We start from the raw sequence: 24,087 nt of genomic DNA on the forward strand, positions 1-24,087 counted from the left end.
AAATATTACATGAGAATTTGCCACATGCACAGAGGAAGAATGGGTTTGCTGCTAGCATTAGCATTATTTTTTCCTTCTGGGAAGCTCCTACTGAAAAAAGCAACCCACGCAAAGCACACCAATGATTAATGCATTAAAAGAATGAAATATATGAAGTCATGTCAATCCTAAACTGTCCCTTCAAACACAAGCCCCTATTTCTTCTTAAATGTCTTCTGAAATAAAGACTTTCTAAATTAAAAGGTAAAAAAAATTTCTAAAAGTACATTCTGCATGGGAATGATGTTTTTTAAGTAACTTCTCAAATAACAGTTCACAGTTTCACTGTCACAAAGGAATTTTTTTGAGGACATACATCAGCACAAAAATATCTGTCCTTGATTGTATGCACGTGCTCTGAATAGGCATGGATTTAAAAGCACACTTAAATGGTTTGGATGGACTGCTACCTACATTCATCATATTTGGGAAAGGCGTAAACTGCTATGTGATCAGAAAGAGCTTAGTGACTTCTTGCAAAACTTGCAAAAAATCACTTCAAAAGCACAAGGGACAAAATGATTGCATTCAAGATGGGCCACACTATGCTTTGAATCACTATATACCCCAAATGAATTTCACTTAAGAGTTTTTCTTCTGTCTTTACACATAAATATGGATACATCAGATTTTTCAATCCCAGTGTTTTTGTGGCAAGTGCACACGGACAGGGAAGAAAAAAAAATAGAAGAGAATGAACCGCAATTAACACTGTTTCTCATCTGAATGAATAAGCATGAACACACTTAAGAGATGTATAAAGCAAATAAATATTTCTTCATAAACCATTCAAAAGTTGCAAGTGAACATTACTGGTGACTAACAAGTTAGTAAGCAAAGTAAAACAATTACTGATTCTTTCACTAAAACAGCAGACTTGAGCATTTTAAACCCATAAAAAGCAGCATTTTGCCTTTACTGGCACAATTTGAGGCCACCTACAGTCAGATAATAATCCAAAACCCCGTTGTCAGCAAAGGACAACCGTCGTTTTTCTGGTGATGAAAGCAGCTTGGCTTAGTGTGGAAAGAGCAGTTTTCAACACCAGTATAGATAGCACAAGACCCGACCGCATGAGGCTGTGCCGGCTCCCACAGATGGGGCTGCAGCATAAGGGCAACTCCAGAGTTTTCAGCAGCAGCTGAGAACAGGTGAACAAGGCCTCGCTGCTGACAATGGGCTGTCAGCAGCAACTCATTTCCCTAGTGGGCAAACCACTGCTGCAGACCTGCCCATCTTCTTCAGCACAGAAATGGTGACGTTAGTAATACAGTGAAAAGCCTTAAAATAACTCAAAGTTCTCTCAAAGTCACTCAAGAGCTTGATTTAGAACCAAAAATCATATTAAAAAGTGTCTCAAAACTAAGAGAAACAGGGTAGTTTTGCTACTGTTCTCCAAAGGATGCCTTTGATATGCATTGAGTACTGCCACATGTTTTTAAACCAGGAAACATGAAGCCAGCAGAATCTCTAAAATTAAGTAAACAAGAAATGTATGTATTATTTACATTTTTTTTTCTTTGATTAATATCTTCCTGTAATCACAGCCATGGTATCACTCAAGAAAAGGCAAAGTAATGTTGGAGTGGAACAGGAGTGCCTGCTATTAAATTTGCCATTTAATTGAGGAATTTAGTCAGCTAAATTTCAAAGCTATGAAAACAGTAAAATAATATGGTGTCAGATGCATGTTGCTATTGCAAAAACTTTGGCTAAGGTTTCAGATCTCAGGTTTTGTGTTCTACGATCCTGCTCTAAAATACCTCTGACAATGAAACACAGTGCTATTATTTTTAAAGGTGTCTTCTATCTCACACGCAGTTCATGCATGACCTGCCACCAGCTACAGTGGTTAAAACAGTAACTCCAGAGACCGGGGATATTGTAACAGGAGTCAGCAGTCACTGAAGTAGGATCAGTAAAAACTAATGAAATACACAGTACCTTTAAATTTAAAAATAATGAGTCACTTTAATTTGACTCCAGGTATAACTTGAAGCATCTTCTGAACTTTGACAGGACATGCCAGTCTCAACAGGACTGCAATAAAGATTTCAAAGTGTCTCACAGGATTTCTCAGATAGTTTACAAAACACATGTACAAAGACAGACATAATTTAGTAAATTTATCTAGAGTCATACTCACCCAGAGTCCAGCCTTCCTCAAATCGGTTGTCCTCTCAATTCCTAAATACCTAACACAACTAACTTTCTGTGATGCCTTTATTGGCAGATATGTCACACTCATGCCTTGAATGTGTGCCAACATTGTTTCCATTTTTAATTTGAAACAGTTCTGAATCTAGATTTTGACAAGTGAAAGGTAGTGCAAAAGTCTGTTCTACTTGACCTATACCACCATCTAAATATTTCAAAATTTTCTGCATTTTCTGCAACTTCTTGAAGCCTCAAGATCACATAACATTGGCTATACAAGTCTGCAGATTGCATCAGGAATAAAGATTTCTCATCCGTGTTTGTTTTTTTTTTCCTCCCCTTTAAACCAACATATATTTGAATGTGTACTTAAATCCATTCTTTATCAACTAAGCAGTACAAGTTTGTGCTAAATCCTTATTTCAAACACATTTGACTGAAACTACTGCCCGATGAAGAAGTGTTGGGGGGGGGACGTGAAGTCCAGCAAAAGAACAGGATTTTTAAGCCTGCTACAATACACCCTTATGCGAAGATACACAGTTACCCTTAGCTGATATTCTGAAAAGATTACCAAGCAGCAAAAACTAATATACAACATGTTGTATTTTATGTATGATGAGCTTGTTTGCTATGTGAATATAGTGAATGCGTCTGCTAACGCTACTGGAAGCAGATCATGCATTTGGGTGGTCTCTGAAAGAGCCGTGACGGCTTCTCTGTTAAGACAATCGATAAAGAATAAGACTGCTCTGGATGATATGAGAAATGGACAACAATTTCACTTGTCATTCACATAATGAATGAGGCCCGTATCAAGTTTGTGATAGAGTAGCATATATTGAGTTTTCCAGCAGTAGAAAACATGAGTCACCAAGAAGCTGCCTGCTTCTGTTGAGGTAACAGATGACTAGATAAAAAGAAACAGACAGTGCACCTTATATTAAATGACAGGTATTTTTCCACATTAGTTTCAGTATAACCAACTTTAGTCATAATTTAAAAATTAGATTATTCTTTAGAGGAAGATTAGCCTTTGTCTGTGTTTGTGCCAATCATGATTACACACCGGCTAGAACCTTGCTTCAGTATAAATCATGTATTCCGTATGGTCACTGCTACTGTATAAATGCATGTAGAAATGCATTGACTAAGAGCTATAGCTAATGACAGAATGCCATAGCTATTTACATTTGTTATCTCCTAGACTACTGACTGCGTGCAAGTGCTGGACGACCACATAAAAGCAACTATAAAGCTTTACAAAATGTTAATTATATAAAACTACTCACATGCCACTTCCAGAGATGCATTCCGACTCACAGCTTCTCCAAGATAGTTCCTTGCTACACAAACGTAACTTCCTTCATCAGGTTTACTCCTGCGTCCATGCACAATACGTAAGAAAAATAAAGATCCGCTGGGCAGCAGCATGCGGTGCGAGCGCGGATCATCCTTGTCCGTTTCCACTCGCTCTCCATCCTTGTACCACTCAATAGTAGGAGTTGGCCGTCCTTCAGCTTTACAGTTCAGAGTTGTTGGCTCTCCTTTGGAGACTATCACATCTGAAGGATGCTCAACAATCCGTGGTGGAAAGTCCTCCTGGCGAAGACGGGATCCTAGAGAAAAAGGAAAGAGGGAGGAAAAAACAACATATTTTAACTTCAGGCTTCACAAAGAGTTCTCATCACTTACTCTTTCAATGCCACAAAAATTGTCAAATAGAAGAAAATATGAAAACTTGTACACATCTGATATTGTTTTGCCTGATATCAGAAACTGTATCAGAGACTTTCAAAGCTAAACACCTGAGTTGGACTACAGATATACACTTCTGATTATCGAAACCAGACTAGGCTTAAAGAAGGATCTGTCATCCATAAATACTTTACAAAATCTTTCCCTTGTTCCAGTAATCTTTCTATTTACAATTGCTTCTAGATATCTGTGTGCTTCCAGATTCCCCTTAGGGCTACTGCTCTGCCATCCTTTCATCCACCAGACTCAATAGATGGACATCCACAAACACTGTCTTACATTGATTAACAGTTCTTTGTATTTTATATGTATACTTTGTATCTCTTTTCTAGAAACAGCCCAGGTATGGAAACAGAAGGAAAAAAAAAACACAAACCCACACCAAAAACACACAAACAAACAAACAAAAACAAAAAGGAAAAAAAAAACAAAACACACAAACCAAAACAAACACCAAACCACAACTGAAACCTGAAAAGTATTTCTTCCTTCAAAAATTTGTAGTACAACAGTTGGCAACTTCAACTGTTTGAAGTGTCAGAAGTCATTCATGAGCTCTATTTTTTATTTGGAAATCTCAAATGTCAACTGCACTTCAGAAATGTTCAGCAGATTGTGGTCACATGCACACATACACACACACAAGTACAATAGAGGCACACATGCATCAGAAAGTGCACTGCATACACCAGTGTCTCTGCGAAGTCTTTATTCGTCTGTTTTAGTTTATCTTCTCTCTGCATTCATCATTTCCTTCACATTGCATTTTGGTGTCGATAATCTTTTATTTGCAAATGTACTTTCTAACCTATTTGCAATATCCCTAAATTCCTCTCAATGCTGCATTACAATCCTGGTTATATGGTTCCTGAAAGCTCCAGCATTTCTACATAGCACAACCTACCAGGAGTCTGGAACCCTGGATTATCCCTGAGTGCACTCCAGGGGCTCAGTCTGAGTGCAGCATACATTGGAAAGGACATGGTTACAGGTTTTCCACTAATTTTTATTCAGTTCTAAGGATTAAGTAGCAATATGAATCCCTCTATCACTGTAAAGTAATATAACCCAAAATACCTTATTCTTTCAATTGCCCTCCAGAATACTATTTTTTACTTTACAATACTGATGATGAATATGCCATCATTAAGCCTTCACAATTATCAGAACAACTAGGTACAGATAATACTGAAGTTTCTGAAATAATAATTTTGTGCCCTCTACAACAGCAACTTTGTGCCTTGCCATGTACTCTTCTGTGCGGCCACTTTCACACACTGTTCTGCTGCCCTTCTGTGTGTCCTTTACATTCAGCTGCCTTCTGCTGCTTCCCTGCCCTGGGCAGCGGGAACCTGAACACTGTCCTCCACCTTCTCCAATGAAGTCTTATCCTGTCACTCAAGTCCTGAAATAAGGAAGAGCAGTGCTGGCAAAGGGGAGGCCCTATAGAAGTAAGTTGTGTGGAAGAGATTGGTGCTGGGTCCACCACCCTGGATAAAGTCTCACAGAATCACAGAATCTAGGCACTACATATTTTGAAACATTGTCGATGCCTTATTTACTCCAAAGTTATGAGGAAAGGAACAAGGACCCATTCTACAGAGGGAATCCACCTTTGGATATCTGTTTTAGTAACACTCAGGTCATTAAACTGAGGCTTGCCATACCAACAAGGTGTTACATCACTGCTGCACATACAGACTCTTTCAGTGGCTAGCAGGTTCTATTATGACAATAGCAAAGTTATCACTAATGTTTACCTCACTTTACCTAATTAAGCAATATGTGCTCAAAAAAAGAGTTGAGATGTGGGCAGCAGAGACCATGCCAATCAGCAACGAAAAGGCTCAAGTTGTGTTTTGAGGGGGGCTCATACCAGGCATTCCTGCTATGCCTGGGTATACCTTCAGCTATCTCCTGCTGCAAGTTATTTCCTTCAACATGCACTTAAGAGGGGGGAAGAAAAACACACACAAGAAATCTATCCTGGAGCACAGCAGACTCCCTCCTTCAAAAACTGAACGGAGCACCTACAGCTATTCCAGAATGATACTCCGATTTAGAAAGAACAACTCCATTGCCTCTCTTCTGGCAGACACAGCCACTGTTGACATGCCAGAAAGTGACAGCCCCAAATGGTGTTTTCCTGGTGGAGTTTTGATTCTTCCACTGTGGCTCCCCTACCCTCCCCACACCTCCCAGTACTCTTACAAATGCAACCTAATTTAGAAAGAGCAGAAAAATCATTAATCCCATGAGCTAACTGGGCAGAAGATGATACTTCTACTAAAGGGTGAGATGGAACCACAGTCTACTCAAGATGACATGTGCAACCGCACTGAAGCAGGCAGCTGGTGGTGTATCCTGGACTAGACATGCAATTTCCTTCTCCACTTTTCCCTCAAGGATTTCCAATCTAGGAATATCTCATGTATGCACAGAGCATGTGAATAACTCCTTAGTTTAAGAGTCCCTAAGTAGTCATTATTATGATGGACTGCAATGACTTCAAATTAGGTGTTAGATGCTGTTGGGCAAAACCTTGGCTTTGTAAAAAACTCCTACAATATCGTGGCTAACTGAAAGCTGCCAGGAAGCCACACCTACAAAAAGGAGAGCAATGACACTTACTTGAATACATACTTAGAGTGCTCCAATGCTTACTGTACATCAATGTTACAGTATCACAGTATCACAGTATGTTTGGGATTGGAAGGGACCTCAAAAGATCATCTAGTCCAATCCCCCTGCTGGAGCAGGAACGCCTAGGTGAGGTCGCACAGGAACATGTCCAGGTGGGTTTTGAATGTCTCCAGAGAAGGAGACTCCACAACCTCCCTGGGCAGCCTGTTCCAGTGTCTGTCACCCTTACTGAGAAGAAGTTTCTTCTCAAATTCAAGTGGAACCTCTTGTGTTCCAGCTTGATCCCATTACCCCTTGTCCTATCATTGTTTGCCATGTTCACACAGCTGTTGCAGAAGACCGGTTATTACACATCTTGAGAAGATTAGTTTCATATACACCTCACCAACTAATTCACAGAGAAAGTTTTAGGCTCACCTTTTTGCTTACTACTTTTTGCTTAAAACCACTGTTCAAAACTAAAAAACCCAAAACATACCCCAAAGAAGACAATGTGCAAGTCTATAGTATTCTACCTTTAATATTAATGTTCATATTGCAGCATTAAACAAGAAGTTGCTGAGATTACTCCAACAAAAGACAGGACATAAGCCACCTGTTTTCAACTTACCTCTCTACACTCAAACAAAAAAAAAAAAGGAAAAAAGAACAACAGATGAAATTATAAAATAATTAGATATAGTGACATTCCATCTTGAGGCTATATTATCAGGCAAAACACACACACACAAAAAGCACAGAAAATAAACACAGAATTCATTCAACATAATCTCAGTGTCATCTGGAACACTGCTAATCACACGCCCCAGCAATATATGTGTGATTCCTAGTTTTGTGTTTAAGAATCTAAGCTAGAAAAAGATGGATGAGGATGGTTTTCTGCATGTGGTGAAGGTACAAAAAATCTCATAGTCTTTGGATTTCAACAGTAGTTCAATATAATAGCGTGGGGCAGAGTTGTGTGGTGGAAACAAATAAATAAATAAATACCATTCTGACGTAATGGTATTGAAGTTCCTGATAAATTTCTGCTGAGACCATGCTATAGCCAAACCACCACACCTGTTTACATTACTTTACTAGACAGCTCAATATTATCTCATTCAAAAAGCTTTTTTATGAGGATAAGGCAAAGAAGGAAGGAAGTGGCATCTGCAGCATAGCTTCAGGTATCTTCTGATTAGAAATTGATGAGTAAAAAAATTTCAGACTCTTTCAGAAAATATGGCTTTGGGACAGAGGTGAACTGATATAAATGTCATAGTACAGTGGATACTACCAGAGATAGAAAACCTAACATGAGTGAGGGTACTCAGGCAATATTTCATTTGTAACCGAAGGGAATCTATAAGTTTGGTAGTCATCTGTGGGGAAATCAGAACTACTGCTAAGTAGCAGGAGACAAATGATGGAACACTATTAATGCACTGCTTTTTCCCACATGTTACGTTTTCATCTGAACAGATTAAGACACTTTCACTGGTTTCTTTCCAGGTAAACAACAAAGTCAGATAATATTGCTAATTTTTTGCTACTCTTCACCTTCACCTGTTTGCTTTTATTAAATTCACAAGCCAGCTCTGACTTAAAAGAAAAAGATTATAAAACTATTAAAAAAAAATAAAATCATGTTCAAAGGTACTTAGCCAATAGTAACATTTATTTCAGTGAAAAGCTCCATGAAATTTTCCAGTCACTGCTTGGAGTAAATAAAGAGTAAAATATTGAATCAGTGAAGTCTAGCTTTTATAATTATTATTTCATTTTTGCTTCTACCAGTATATACTACTACTTTTATATAAATGTAGAATCTTTCCATATTTCATAAAGAATGTATCTGAAATTCCTCTGGTAAAACAGAATTTACAGTCTACAGTTAATGAAAACTAAAATATAGATCATAAAATCCTGTATCAAATTGTTCACTATGCATTAATGCTACTCTGTTGCATGTTTACTTGTGAATAAAATCACCTTTATCTTAAAGTGAACATCAAGTTATCAACTTGCATAATCTAAGATACTGCAAGGCAATGTTTTGACACTCTGACAAACAATTTTAATTTTCAGATACCAAAGCCTGCTAACTACTGATAATTGCTGACCTGATAAATGTTGACTGATGGGAAATGCTGTAGTTCTCCTAATAATAATTTCTGACTTTATAGATTTGTGATAAACTGTCGCTTCACAGGTAGTGAGCACTCTTGCATTCATATTTACCTTCATGTGAATAATTTCTGCATCAATCATTGCTAATGTCTATAGAGGTCATCACACTAAACAGGTGAACTCCTGCTTCATACTAAAGCCAAGCCAGCGGGAGCTGCTGGAGGAAACACTTTGCCACAAAAAGGCAAGAGGAAGCTTCAGTTATTTGGATGTCCAGACGCAGCACATGCATTGAAATATATTCACCATCTATTCTTATACTCCCCTTCCTGTCTTATGAATTTGTATACTTACATACTTCCCAAAGTAGTGAAAGAAAGTAAAAAGTGAACAAAGCTGACAAAAGGAGAAAAAAATCTGGACTGTATATTGTACTTAAGGTGTCTAAAGACACTCTGTTCTTCCATTTCCCCGACTGTAATTCAATCCAGATGTGTGGGACAAGACATTCCCTGAGAATCATGTTCAAGACTAGTCTTTTGGAAAGTGTAAAAGATGACATTCATTCATTTTGACCAGTTCAGTACCATCAGTGTTGTGAGTCAGACTGTCTCATTATCACCAACAAACCTCACAGACTTGTTATAATATGGTCTGACTTCCTCATAAGTTTCCTCAGAGATTCCAATGTACCACATAGTTACAGCTGCACTACTGGCAGAACACCTATTATTTTCAACTTAGCTTGGTTGATCCTATAGCCAAATAACCCTAAAAAAAAAAAAAAAGTATTTCATAATTCAGATCTCCAAATTGCCTTTGAGGACCTCCTCAGTACTCTCTCTTCCTTTCTGACTTTTCTGACTGTTACTGCTTTCCACCAGTGATTCAGCTGTCTGATATACCGTTTATTTGCATCTTTTCACCTCTTTTCCAGCTTTTTCCTACTTTCTACAGAAAAGCTCTTCCTAAGTTGATCTCTAAGGCTACTACTCCTTTTATACTCTTTCTGAAGGCTCACATTTTCATTTCTTTAATATTCCAAAGACATGGTTTAAATATACTTGGATTAAAGAAAAAAAAAACAAAAAACAAAACAAAACAAACCCACAACAAACAAAACCACACTACTACACACACACACAAAACAGGACCAGATTTTCAATAACAGGATTAATAGCCATTTAACACTACACATACCAGACATCATTCCTAGTATAAAGCTACCACCTACTATTCTGTCCCCCCTACTGTTCTTATTTTATTGCTATGCAAAGAGAAGTTTAAAACATGAGGTACTACACAAAGGAATACATCCCATTTGAAACATTTTCAGTTCAATAGTTCTGAAAGGTCATGCTTAACAGGTGTATTATATATTTAGTTCAGAAAAAAAAAAAAAAAACAATGTCTGAAAGATAACCGAACTTGAAAGACAAGTTCATAATACATGCTTTACTATAAAACAGTAGTATAATAAAGAAACATCAACCAAAAAAGTCATACCGACATTTCAAAGCTTATGCCTGCTGCAAGTGAAAGCAATCAATATTACGTCTGAGAGATTATTAGCTTGTTCTATGCTTTTGATAGAATTTTGAATGCATTCCTTATGAGAGTTTTGCTAACAACACATTCTCGCTCAGACAATGCAAAATGCCTCTTTATCAGGAAAAGAATGAGCAAAGCTGTAATAGGAAAAAAAAAAAAATCTCCTGCAACAGGAAGTAATAGATGAAGGAAAGAAAAGGCCTGAATATATTTGATTTTACTTAGAGGGCAGTTCCAAAGGTATATTCTAATGCCAAAAAACCTTCTTTTATACTAGAATCTTGAGTTATTTTCGCTGCACAAAATAAGAAAGAAAAAAATCCGAAATTAAGGTATGAAAATCACAAGAATAATGTGCTTTAAAGACAAGATGATTAGTTACAACAGTCTCTGCAGAATCTTTTCTGGCTTTGTGGCCAGGTTTAGGTTCTTCTACCCTTATGCAGACTCTAAGACTTCTGAATGAGATAACAATAAGCTTGAAAAAAGACACTCCTGCAGCTACTTAGTTAAATCTATTGAAAGACAGTCACAGTTACTGTTCATTTTCCTGCTTCTTCATATGTCTTGTTCCACTTAGGAAGTACTTATCAGAAACACTTATTACACATATCTGTTAGATATAATGAATAAGTATGTTGCTTTCACTACCCTTTTAACCACAGAACTGAATGAAAGCAAGCAGAGATCTCAAATAGAGATCCAGTCTGTCACATCCTAGTTCGAAGAAAAGATAATGTATAAAAAATTCAAGATAATGAGAAGACTCAACTGGAGTACAGACTGATGCACTGGCATCAGGCTGATTATCCTAGATGCATTCCTCTAGGCGAAGTGACATGGTAAAGATTACATTTCGAAAATGTATACTTTACAATCTCTCCCCCTCCCCTGAGATTTAGCAGATGGGAAGAGACTCCAGTGATACGACTGTTTCCAAGGTAAGGTTTTTGTTCAAAGCCGTGCCAGCTATCACAAGGTCCTCTGAAAGCTTTTCCTCAAGCAAAGTTAATCCATTAAGCAACACATCCTAACTTCCCCAGGACATGTATCTGCAGATAAGCCACCTTTCCTATAATGCACATCTGCCAAGAAGGGATAGCAGGCAACACTGACAGGAGAGATCAATAACGGTCATTAAAAAGATTTGACCAAATCTTATTGGAAGGCTGATTCCATTACGTTTCTCTTGTATAAATCTGTGACTTTGCTAAGCAAGGTGTAATTAACTTTAATCGCAAAGAAACACTGCAAACATAAAATTCTTTTTTTTTTTCCCACAATAATCCAGTGCCACAGTATAAGCACTCTATTCTTGTATGAAATTATTTCAATGCAAGCATTCCAAAATTGCCATAAAGACTAAATGGAAATATATTCTAATTCCTTTTTTTTTTCCCCTCAATTTTTTTTCTCCTCACATGCAAACATACAAGTGTCACACTTCAATTTTGGGGCAGAGGGAATAATAACAATTACCCTGATCTGCCTTACAGGCCAAAAATCAGAATAACCAGCACAGAGCAGAACAGTTCTATGCTATTTTTAATAGTGTAAATTGCATTTAGATTAACAAGATTGCTAATGGATCATTTATCACATAATATAAAATAACAAAAATCCATCTCCCTTTTCATACAGCACTTCTCAGAAGTAAGTTAATACTGCTTGTGTTGCAAATAGGTGAGTTACATTATTTCACCTTACATCTCAATGCATGTGCTCTCTTTGCTTTGTAATTTTTTTTTTTTTCCCAGTCTTGCCATTCCTCACAAATTGTTGCATTTCCACACACTGCTTGTGGTGGAACACAGCATGTTAGGGGTCCATTTATGAGAGGAGTAATGGCATGATAACCCTGAAAGCTGGTATATAGATTAACAGACAAATGAATCTTTTTTTTACAGGTTAAACAGCAATGTTATAAATACAAGTCACAACTTCAATGAGAAATTTACATTGATTTGTTTGTTGCAAAGCAGTATCGTTTAGAGTTCAGTCAAGAAGTGAAACATGCACAATAGCTATGCTTACTGGAAGCAGATAACAGGAAACTACTTAATAATACTTCATAACACGCTAACCCCCTCTGCACTCCAAAAAAGAAAACCCTACCAAAAAAAAAACACAACAAACCCAAACCACCCTTACTTAGAGGTTTTCTTCCTCAAAAAATAAAAGATCTGGCTTTTGAAACAGTTGTTCCAATTCAAGTATGGGTTTCGTTAACATTCACTGACTGAACAATGAGATGATAAAAATAACTTAAAAATTGCAATTAATAGGGAGAGAAAAGGAGCTCTTCCAGGTATGAAAAGCAGAAAAAATAAAAAGGTTCTGTGTGTATGTCTTTGTATTTATCTGCCATGTGTAAATACCTACCATGTCTATATTTATATAATATCTACACACATACAAGGTACACACACACATATATGAGCCAGATGATGTTCAGACGTCCCTTCTAATCCAAATCATTCTATGATATATACACAGCATGTAACAAAAGCATCAAACAGAGACCGAGAGGTTTTTTTCTCTCTTTTCATCCAGTAGAGCTCAAGCACAACAGCTCTTCCCTTGGGAGCCTTTCAAAACCACTCTGGAATTTAGCAAAGCAAAACATAAGTGTATGCCCAACACTACCAAACATCTTTTAGCCCTGTTCCAGGTCAAGGATGGAAGGAAAATCAACAGACATTGTTTATAAACAGCAAAATATCTCATAATACAATTAGCATATTACCATCATAGCACCGGGGAACTAACAACGGCTTCTTCTGAGTGAAAGGGAAGCTTTTTGTCTTCCCACATACCAGTGTAAAAACCAATGGCTAATTAGAAATAAGTAAACTTTGTACTTTTACCACAGGCTCTCCAAAGTCTAAAACTTTCTATTCATAGATGATAATGACCATCTAAGACATTATTAAAAAATAAATTATTTAAAAGCTTTAAAAGTGAGTAAATATGAAAATACATCTATTTCAACAGTATTAAACTGAAATGGCAACTACAAAAAAAAAGCTTTCCAATTACAGTCTGGTCCAGATCCCTCCAAGAATCGTAAGTCAAATAGCTATCAGATTAGGATACAATTGGCACAATCTGTGTAATCAGATTTTGTAAGTAAACTGTTAGAGAAATTCCAAAAAAACCCACAAAGAAGGTGGTTCTCCAATTAACAACTTTCAACTTGCCTTCAAAAAGTGTCTTCAAATAATCTCTAAGTTACCAACCTTTAACTGTCATATAAGTATTTTCATATGCAACTCAACATTTTCACAATGTTGTGCCATTAGAAACAATTATGAATCTTGCCTGTGTTTTAGTTCTGATTAATAATCCATCTTTACTCCACAACACAACTGTAATATAAATTCTGACAATATTTTTAGGTGAGCTTGACAGTTCTGACAGCCTAACTTTTACAGTAGACTGCAGATAGAGCTACTTCAGCCAAGGAAATTTACTTTCTTATCTCTTCTTTCATCTTCACACTCATGAAAAACCCTCTGGTGCCACTAACAATCCAATACCCCAAAACCTGAAAAAAAGAGTTTGATATCTCAACAGCTAGCCAAAACCCCTCATGTGGCAAATAGACAGACATACCTAAAGGTAGTTAGGGTAATCAGAGTTTTGCAAATCAGAAGCAACACAGTTTGGTCCACTCAGATTTCAAAGCAGCTATCCTCACATAGTGCAATCTAGAAAAATCCTACTAAATTCAGCAGATGTAAGCATTTACACATTTTTGCATACCACGGAAATCAGGTCTATGATTCTAAGTATTACAAAAAGAACATTAGAAAACAGTGACAGAAATCTATATAATTTCACACATCTGAGGCAGTACAGAAACATTATTTTGAGGAAGGTGGGGGATTCCTGCTGTAAGCACAGCAGCCATCTTACTTGGGTTCTCTAAATTACACCTTGCAGCCACGGTGTTCACTGCTGACACTGGCCAGAAAGACCCCTCACCCTGTTCCTCTGAACAGCACCAGTTGTGAATGTCTGGGGAATTCCATGTAGACAACATCAATACTTTATTTAAACTTGACTCAAACATCCTATAATAAGCTTTTGTAGAGTTCTAAGTAACTATCAGCCAATCAATACTAATTCAGCAGGAAAGCTCAAAATAAAATTGAAAGTAATGTGATGGGTATCAAAAGCTCATTGTAATCTTTTGGTTTAGAGATCTACAGATTATAGCTTGGCCATTTGTCAAATAGTTTCTCTTTGGAAGTGTCAACTAGATATAGAAAAGCTTTTCCAAAAATACAAGGATGAAAATATAGATCAAGCTCTACAAAGAAAGCTTCGAATCCTACTTTTTCTAAGCTCATGTTAAGTAAATACACATTCAGATGTTCAAAAGTGGAATACTTTTGGAATCAATGTAAACTTCCTCACAACTATATCTCTGCTACATATGCCAATGTAAAAGAATCAGTTAAGTACAGGCAATAAAAGATGTAGGGAGACATCTGCAGATTCCCTTTCATTTCACCTTTTGCTAGGTTGCATTTTAAAGACTCATTCAGACACCTGATGTTTGAAAACAAATAACTTTTATTTAAAATTCAGTCACATGCTATTTCTACCTATAAGTCACATTTATAAAACACCTTCTATCCCAAACACAAAAGATCACCATAATTTTTATACTGGTGCGTTATGGCATGCATTTGCCTCTTTACATATTTAGAAGTTTGGTGTTTGGGTTTTTTTTGAAGTTTTTAAAAATAAATATTTTACCGGCATACAGTACTTCTAGTACTGGCACAGAGTCTCTTTTAGTACTTCAGACAGCAGGCACCAGTCCAGTGAGGTGCTTTCTTGGAGCCATTTCTGACCCAACCATACATATGTAGCCCTGCTATTGCTAGTGACAGTCCCAACTATGAAGAATCTTACTTTTCAAGGGATATGTATTTAACTGTATCTTTCTGCAGCATTATTTTACTCTTTATACATTAAAAAGAACGAGATTTTCTGAAACAGTAAAGTTGAAGACATCAACTCGGAAATGTCTGTTGTCTACCCTATCTTTATAGGGAGCCCTGTTGATTCTATTTATGGAATAGGTATTTGATAAACAACCACCTCTCAGAGCTGTGGAATGGCAAGGGTACCGCTGCAACAAAACCCGCTAAAAGCTTCTCGTCAGCATATAATTTAGTTAATCCATGTTGTTCTAGAGCAAACCACACTATGCAAAGGCGCAGGGGGACTGGTACCACAGCAGGTGAAACAAACTCACTCCTAGGCAGTTCTCAAATTGTTTACTGTAAACAAGTAAATTTGTGAAAATAACAGTAGAGGTAGCAAACAGAAAGTACAGACAAAGTAGATTCCACCATCTCAGGTTATAATCTTTCACTTTCACTTTTAAATCACTGTCTTCAGTAAACGTAATGAATCCCATCTAGACAAACTAATGAAATAAAATTCCATCTTTAAACAGCAGTGGGTTGATCACAGTTGACAGCCACCCAGCCACTAACTCACTACCCTCTCCCATGGGATGAGGAGCAAGCAGAAGGCAAGCAAGAGACTCATGGATTGAGATAACAGCAGCTAAAAGGAGGGGGGGAGGAGGTTGAAATGGGGAAAGCTGTTCACACAAGCAAAGCAAAAAAAGGGGAATTTATTCACTACTTCCCACCAGCAAGCAGATGCCCAGTCACCTCCTGTCAAGCAGAGGGCCTCAGCATGGGTAACTGTTGCTTGAGAACACAAATGTCATAACCACAAATGTCCCCCCTTTATCTTCCTTTCCATGAGCTTTTATTGCTGAGCATTATGTCATATGGCACAGAATATCCCTTTGATCAATTTGAGTCAGCTGTCCCAGCTATGTTCCCTTCCTACCACTTGCTCACCCATACCTACTGTATTCTTTGTTTACAGCTGAAAGTCATAAATTTTTCAGGAGACAGGTTTGGGGTTTTATTTATTTATTTTTAACGGGCAAAAAAGCACAAACATTATAAAATAATACTTTCTTATGCAAAACTACTTCGTGGTGAACCTATTTCTACCAGGACAGATTAGTATAATATCAGATATTCTCGTAGGTACCTTTGACATTTAATGTTCCATCAGAAGCAATATGCTTTTATACCTACTGCTTTTCTGATCAATAATTGAAGGACTGTAGCTGCAGTTAACTTTCTATGTGAAGTGGAATCAAAGCTTCCTTGCCATCTGGGAAAACAAATTAAATATTTGTGAAAAAAATATAAAGAAAAATTACAGTTTGTCACTACAAAGATGCTCGCATGAAGATCAACATTTGCCAGTGTTTGCACTCTATGAATATCTTGATACGATCTTACTGCAACATACCTCTGTGTGTACTTGAGGGATGAAAGAGAGAAAAGTCCTATCTTCTGTATTTTTAATATGCATACTTCTAATTTATAATCTCGCTTTTATTTCCAGAAGATTCTGGCTAGAAAAATAATTCAACTCAGTACCTTCACAATGCTGGTGTATTTGTTAACTGTTTTATGGGTTTTTTTTTTCCTTTTGCAGTTTTCCCTATCTAATGAAAAAAAACTCAAGTTATGATTTCATGTCACTTTTCAAAGTTTAAAAATTATCCTCAAGAATACAGCTCAGCTAAGAGAAATACGCTTAAAAGTCAAAAGTTCTGTCATCAGCCAGTTTTGGAGACCTGAAGAAAAGCCCTACATCAGATGTTTCAGGTACAGCACATTTCTTCCACACTTCTAACAGAGATCTTACACACACACACACAAACACACTTGCAAATTTTTTTGTTTTTTTCTCCCAAAGATCCGCCCATTAATGTCATGGCTAATCTTGGTTATAAAATAAAATGTTATGCAGCTAAGTAAAATATATAGTACTTTATTAAGACTGTGAAAAAGAGGCTTATTTCTAGTAGCTAGGAATTGGTGTGCTATAGAGATCAAGACAAGACTTGAAAAACTATGCTCTTCAATTTAACAAGAGAAGTTTATTGCAAAATAAAACCCAATAAATTTCATTTACTCCAAAAACAACAGCAAGCTTGAGGAAAATGACACAGGCCTAGCATAACAGTCAACTGTAACGAGCTCAGCTAAAGAGAGATTTCCATTTCTTGGCACAGTAACAAATCCTCAAGCAGAGAGGGGCGAGGGGTGAGATTTTTTCCACTGTAAGTAACTTAATGAATGAAGTACTAATTAACATTATGGCATTGATAAATGGAGAGAGAGATTAGGGATGTACTCGATATTCAGGCCTTCCCAGATGGACCGTCAAAGCCACATTAATTCCTATCTCATTGGAGCATCTGCTTCTCCCATAATCCATTGCCCCTTGGTACAAACAACACAAACTGTTGTGACTCAATTCGATTTATATCAATCTAATTTCTTTTAATCCAATTTGTATTCCAATCTACTACCTTCTAATCACTTAAATCTTCAGCCTCCATCTGGTAAATTTTCTCTCAAAATTAACCGAGCAGATGCCTCTGCAATTGTCTTCCACAGTCAGGCTAATCATGCCCTCGCAGTGGCCTACAGAGCATGCTGAATAGGTACGTGACTTTCAGCATTGCCCTTCTTATTACAAACATGGCGATGCAGGAAGGCCATTTTGTCTGTCATTAATTGGTTAATTTGCATAACACTGCCAGGGAAAGATGCCTAGGAAACAAAAGCCAAGAGTAAAAAGCTTCAGGAAGGCAGCATGACATGCTCATCATTTGTCACATGGCCATTACACTTTGAACCATCTATTGTTTGAGGTAACAAATACAGAACTGGATTACAGCTAAATACATAACAAACATCTACATAGAATACTGAACTGCATGATTTTTGGCATTGTTGCCATTGAACTTGCAGAGAGCAAGGAGGTTGTACAAACAGATTTCCAAGAAAAATGCACAATACTGAGAAAATTAGAAAGCAGGTTGTTTTGCTAGACTCCAAACCCTCTCTCTCTGTCGTAAATTAACTTTTACACAGCTACACCTACATATGTAAATAGAGCCAGACTTTGTGACTACCAAAAACTAGAGTCCTTCAGGTTTCCCCAAAACTGTCCCCAAGACAGGAAGGGCCACAGGCTATCCAATACATCATTAGTAAGATGAGGGGAAAAAGGGAAAAAAAAAAAAAAAAAAGGCAGCAGCTAACATTCTCAGTCAAGGACAGTTAAAAATTCTGAATTCTGAACCTAAAGTAAAAGGCAGAAAGAGTAGTGCCACTCCTTTAAAACTGGTTGCCTCATTAAAAATCAATGTTGATATTTCCCCTTTATCAATGCTACATCATCTCCAGAACACTAAATGTAGGTTCCGCACAAAGTGTATGTTGTTATTCATGACCATGAACTGCCAAAGTTAAAGTTTTTTCAAACCTGTTACTCAGAATCCTGGGAGGACAGAAATGAAAATAATAAATCTATCACTTCTCTTTCCCAAGCAATGATAAGTGAAAAGAAATTATAAAAACACAACAGGTACTTAGTAAATAATGAAAAAAGCACAAGAAAGAACAGGCTGGGCTAGAAGAGGAGCTACAAGGGTAGCTTCTCTATCATAAATAAGCAGGAAAAAGAGGTAGAAAGAAAATTTCCACTCAAAACTCAGTGTCTTGCAACATGAACTACATTCTTGTTGGCCCACAACCACTTATGCAAGGTCAGCTATTAAACAACAGGCTACAGCAGGGGTGTCAAACTCATTTTCACCAGGGGCCACCAGTGAAAATGAGTTTGACACCCCTGCTCTAAGGATTCAGAGTGCCCTTTTGACATTACAGTTTCTATATTAAATACCTAGATGCACATTTGTCAGAATGATATAAATGAGACCAATATGGGAGGCTCAGCTTCTAGTCTTCATCTTAAAAGAAAAATACTTATCCAAATTTTCAGTAGCTGGAAGATAAGCTTACTGGGATGATTTGCTTGGAGTTCGCTATTGCTTCCTCCTCTCAGTCTTTCACATCTACCCCTGATTAAGAGGTTTCATTTTTCAGCTAATAGGTATCTAGTAAATTTTTCATGACCCAAGAACAGTAGAGTATAAATACAATGGATCCAAGCCAGAGGATGCTGGAGAAGGAAAGGGAGGGTGTGCTTGCTTAAGAAGGGGGTGGAGTGGGCAGTTTTTCTTCCCCTCCCACAAGCTGTCAAGTCCTTCTGTGCACACCCCCCTCCCACATCCCTGCTAAAAACCTTCCTCTCTGTGCCTGCCATGACAGGTGGTCCAGATTTTCACTTGGAAAATCTGGCCACCCTATGTTTGCAACACCTCCCCGCTTAGTATCATCTGTGAATTTAATTAGCATGCAGTTTACCCACTCGTTCAGATTATTAACGAAGATGTTAAACAAGACACAACCCAAATAAAAAGATCCCTGTGGCAAACCAACTGATGCCTTTCTTTAAATCAGTTTATTGCTCTCTATTGTAATGCTTTATTTACAGATGTCAATCAGTGGTTCATCTACATGATAGCGTGGATATCCAAGTAAATTTGCTATTATTTGGTTTCCAGCTAAAAGGTTGTGAAGTACTGTATACAGAAGAATTACACTGAACTGTCTCCATCTCCAAAGTCCTAGCTCTCATCAACCACACATGTTGTTTCACACTAAAATATCCAGCCTCTTGCTTCTTCTCTGTCATCTGCCTCTCCTCAGCAATGTACACTGAATCATTGCTAAATGCTGGTGGTCAGGAAAAATCCACATGATTTGTGATCATTTTAGTGTCATAACCTAAAAACCAGTCCCTAGAAATGCGTCAGAGAGAAGCAGAATCATTAGAAAAAAACAAGACTGAGATAGATTTAATGTATTTTAACAGTTTTATGAATTGGTTTTGAAATCAGGGATTACCAGCAGTGGCAGCTATGCAAGGAATACATAGGGGGGAAAAAAATATTTAATTTTTATTCATAAAAAGTAATGTGAGAGCACTACTCTGAGTCAGTAGCTTCAATAAGGGAATTACAATTTTATTCATCAGATAAGCAAAACTACAATGTAGTGCCTATGTATTAATATTAAAGTTTTGAAATTAAAATTAATTTAGTGGAGTTTAGTCAATGAAGCATATCACGTTTGGGGAAAAGTCAAACAAGAACGCCATAAGAGAACCTCCATACAGAAAAGACTTACAATGTGAGAAAACTTTACTGAAGTGATTATATTTACACACAGACATTAATATATATTTATTCATATAATACAGACACACATAGGTACACACACCTTTATTCATAAAACAAATCCAACTTGTAGCTCAAAACATTAAGCAGAGTCTTCGTCCCTTTGCAAAAATATTGTAATATAACAAACAAGTGAACATTTGAATGTTCAAAGCCAAATGACAATCCTCTCTAAAATAGGTGGCCACACATACCACATAAGTAATGAAAGCTTTCTCTGAGCTTCTCTATGGAATATGTGGTTTTCTTCTAGTCCTTTCTTTAGAAAACTGCTGAGTAGTTAAAAAATTTGCCCCAAAGCAGTCCCAATGGACTTAATGCTTTTAGAGCCTCCTTATGGCTGTTTCAATAACAAGCAGGACAGCTCTGGACCTTCCATTCTAACTGAATATATAGTACAATATAAAGTTTATTTTCATAATAAAACGCATCTGTAAACTCTTGACTGAACAAAACAATCGTACTTTTTTCCTTTACCCACTTAAACTCAAGACTACATATTTACACTCAAGACTTGCATTATCAGTGAATAAGTGAGCACAAGAATGAGTTTAAGTGTAACAAGATTCAAGATTTAGTAGCAGTATACGTTGTTTTTTTTTTCTTCTCCTGAACAACCCTTTCTCAAGCCATTCTTCTGAAATGAGGTCTTAAACAGAGATCTCTGTCCAGCTGTCTAACCTACACATACAGGTTTGTTTGTAAGTAGATGAAGAAATAATTCAGCTCCAGAGGTTCATATCATTTTAACATAGTTTTTAAGGTCAGTAGGAATAGGATGAACCACTAGTACAAGCCTCTCCAATGACTACAGAAGGAAATTCTGTGAAAAGGGACCTGGGGGGCGGGCCTGGTGAACAGTAAGCTCAATATGAGTGAACAGTGTGCTGCCACAGCAAACAAAACCACCAAGATGGTGGGGTGCACTAGCAAGGGCATCACCAGCAGAGACACAGAAGTCACACTCAGCACTTGTCAGGCCACACCTGGAATAGTGTATTCAGTTTTGGTGTCCCCCCCATACAAAAAAATATGTGGACAGGCTGGAGAGCATGCAGAGAATAGCCACAAAGATGATCCAAGGACTGGGAAGTCGCCATAGGAGAAAAACCTGAGAGAACTAGATTTGTTCAGCCTTGAGAAAAGTAGGCTTAGGGAAAAGATGAGGAGCAATGGGCACAAGTCACCCCTAGGAAGATTCCGATTGGACACAAGGGAAATTTTTCACAATGAGAACAATCAGCCATTGGAATAATTTCCCTGGGGAAGTGCTGGATTCCCCAGCATTGGACACTTTTAAGATTCAGGTGGACACAGTGCTGGGAAATCTTGTCTAAACTGTGCTTTTGCCAAGAAACGTTGGACCAGATAATCCTTGTGGTCCTTTACAACCTGGTATTCTATGATTCTATGAACCTAACTGACAGCCTTAGATTAGACACCTCATTTCACATGGCCTGTCTCAGGAGAACTGAATTCATTCTACAACCAGTGAGGTACAAGCAGAAGTTTTTAGTGTCTTTCAGATTACTCAAACAAGGCAAACTGCCACTTATTTTCAGAACTCAGGTGTGTATCACCTATTTGAAAACTGAAACAAGCATACATCTCTTCCAGTGGAAGTTACCATATTTTTAAACAGTTTGACTTTTTCAATAAACATGAAAAAAAAAAACAGAGACTGGTGACCTATGTCATACCATAAAAGATTTCCACTCTCCAGAATAGACATGCCAACACACTAGTTAACCCAGCTCAATCTGGAGATATTGCAGATATTCACAAAATGAAAAGGGCAGTGTATCTAACCATTAACAGGAGTCACAGAACCTACAAAGCATCAACGCCACATCCGCTACCTCCTCTACACCAAAGAAACAGTTGGTATTAATGCACGATTAAAAGCTGAGAGGAATGCAACAAAGTGTATGCAGGTGGCAGAGGTCACCAAGGGATAGTATAAAGGAAGCCAAGGGTCAAGTTATTATCTGGAATGCATCCAAGTTATTATCTGGAATGAAATCAGTTTTTATAATAGCCAAGCCTGCACTGATTTAACAATATCTTTATGCTACACACTTACTTAGCATACCATGAAAAACTGCACCAAAGATTGAGTTGTGAAACCAAGTCTTGATTTTTTCCTTACACAAGGTAAGGAGACCTTGAAGGCTTTCAAGATAGGACATATTCTATTTTAAGTGCTTTATTGGTCTTGTTTCACATTAAAACAGAAATATCTGTCACCTAGTCTAGCCTCTTTGCCACTTCCAAAGCAGTTGACAAAAACCTGTTCCTGTTATATCAGTAATTCCCACTGACTGCTTGTTCTACCATTTACCCCCCTCCTCCAAATGATAAGAATATGAACTTCAGTTCAAGAGGGCAGAACAAACAATAAAGGTCATTTTATGTGCTAAAGTCAGGCTGTATGTTTCAAGTAGGGGAGCCTGAAGTGAAACGGTTACAAGTGACCCTGGAAGGGAAGTTGCTTAATATTCATGTTGACAGAAAAGAAGAAAGAATTAATCATGTGGAATTAGCATTTTCATTGAGGAGCTTGGTTGAGTCTTGTGTTCTACTTTGAGAGGAAGACGGCTGCTTCACACTAGCATTTTACATCTCTCATTTATCGAAACATTGCAGCTTGCTCCTAACTGTCATTAACTGATGAATAATGAAAGACTTCTTTACTTTTATTTCAGATTAATCATGCATCTCCCCAGGTCTTTCCATGCCTGAATGTGTGTTCTGAACCTTTTTTTTTTTTTAATTCTTGTGGGATAAAGAAATCTGTTTAATTAGATTTCAATTCTACTGGGCAAAAATGGTCTCTATTGAAAGGGCATCACCTAGTATTTTCACCTTACAGTGTCGCAGTGCCACTCTGCACTGTTTTCTCTCAAATTGTATTACATTATGTTAATTTCAAGCCATCTCTTATGTTACAAAAATTAATGGTTAAAAACCCCCACATCACTCCAGTTACCCACCATAGAGAAAATGTTGTAAAATTTAACAATTACAAGGTGCAGATTTTATAATTGCTATTATAAGGTAAAACCACAAATCATTGTGTACCAGTAACATATGTCTTAATGCAGCTTTTAGAATCACTTAAATTATTTATAAAAGGTCAAGTATTTTCCCCAAACTCTTCTTTCTGTGCCCTCCTCCAAACTTGTTCCTCCATATGTTATGAAGTACTAGATTTGACTTTCCAATTACAGATATAAAACAAATAATATAAAAATGCGGACTTCCCCCATAGTGAGTGGCACCTTAATTAGTACAGCATATAGAGTTACTTAATGGAGCCAGATTAATTTCAAAATTTTAGCCCTATAAAACCTGCCCCACCACATCAGACCCTAAATACATCATCTACTTTATGACCATGCCTAAAGAGAGTGGAAAACAACAAACCTGCTGCACTTGTACAAAGCTGCATGTGGGCAAAAACATTCCTTCACAAACAGCTGCAGGTGATCAGGTTACACCTTGAACTACACACTTTGATAAACCATTTCATATTTTATTTGTGTTATTGGGGGGCAGAGAGAGAGGAGAAAAAACAAAAAAAATAAACCCACTCCATTCCTTCTCTCTCAAAA

The 24,087-nt window shown here is 37.3% G+C and overlaps 1 protein-coding gene across 6 annotated transcripts in view; it reads right to left on the reverse strand.

Moving 5' to 3' along the window:
• Positions 1-24,087, reverse strand: part of ROBO2 (roundabout guidance receptor 2) — a 459,676-nt gene that overhangs the window by 411,176 nt on the left and 24,413 nt on the right. For all 6 annotated transcript variants that reach the window (XM_082046751.1, XM_082046748.1, XM_082046750.1 and 3 more), the window contains exon 2: positions 3,489-3,815. In XM_082046751.1, the coding sequence (XP_081902877.1) occupies positions 3,489-3,815 (327 nt within the window). The remainder of the gene's footprint in view (positions 1-3,488; positions 3,816-24,087) is intronic.

Source organism: Streptopelia decaocto, assembly GCF_964273445.1.
Source record: "Streptopelia decaocto genome assembly, chromosome: 1".
In the NCBI taxonomy this organism is placed as follows: Eukaryota; Metazoa; Chordata; class Aves; order Columbiformes; family Columbidae; genus Streptopelia; species Streptopelia decaocto.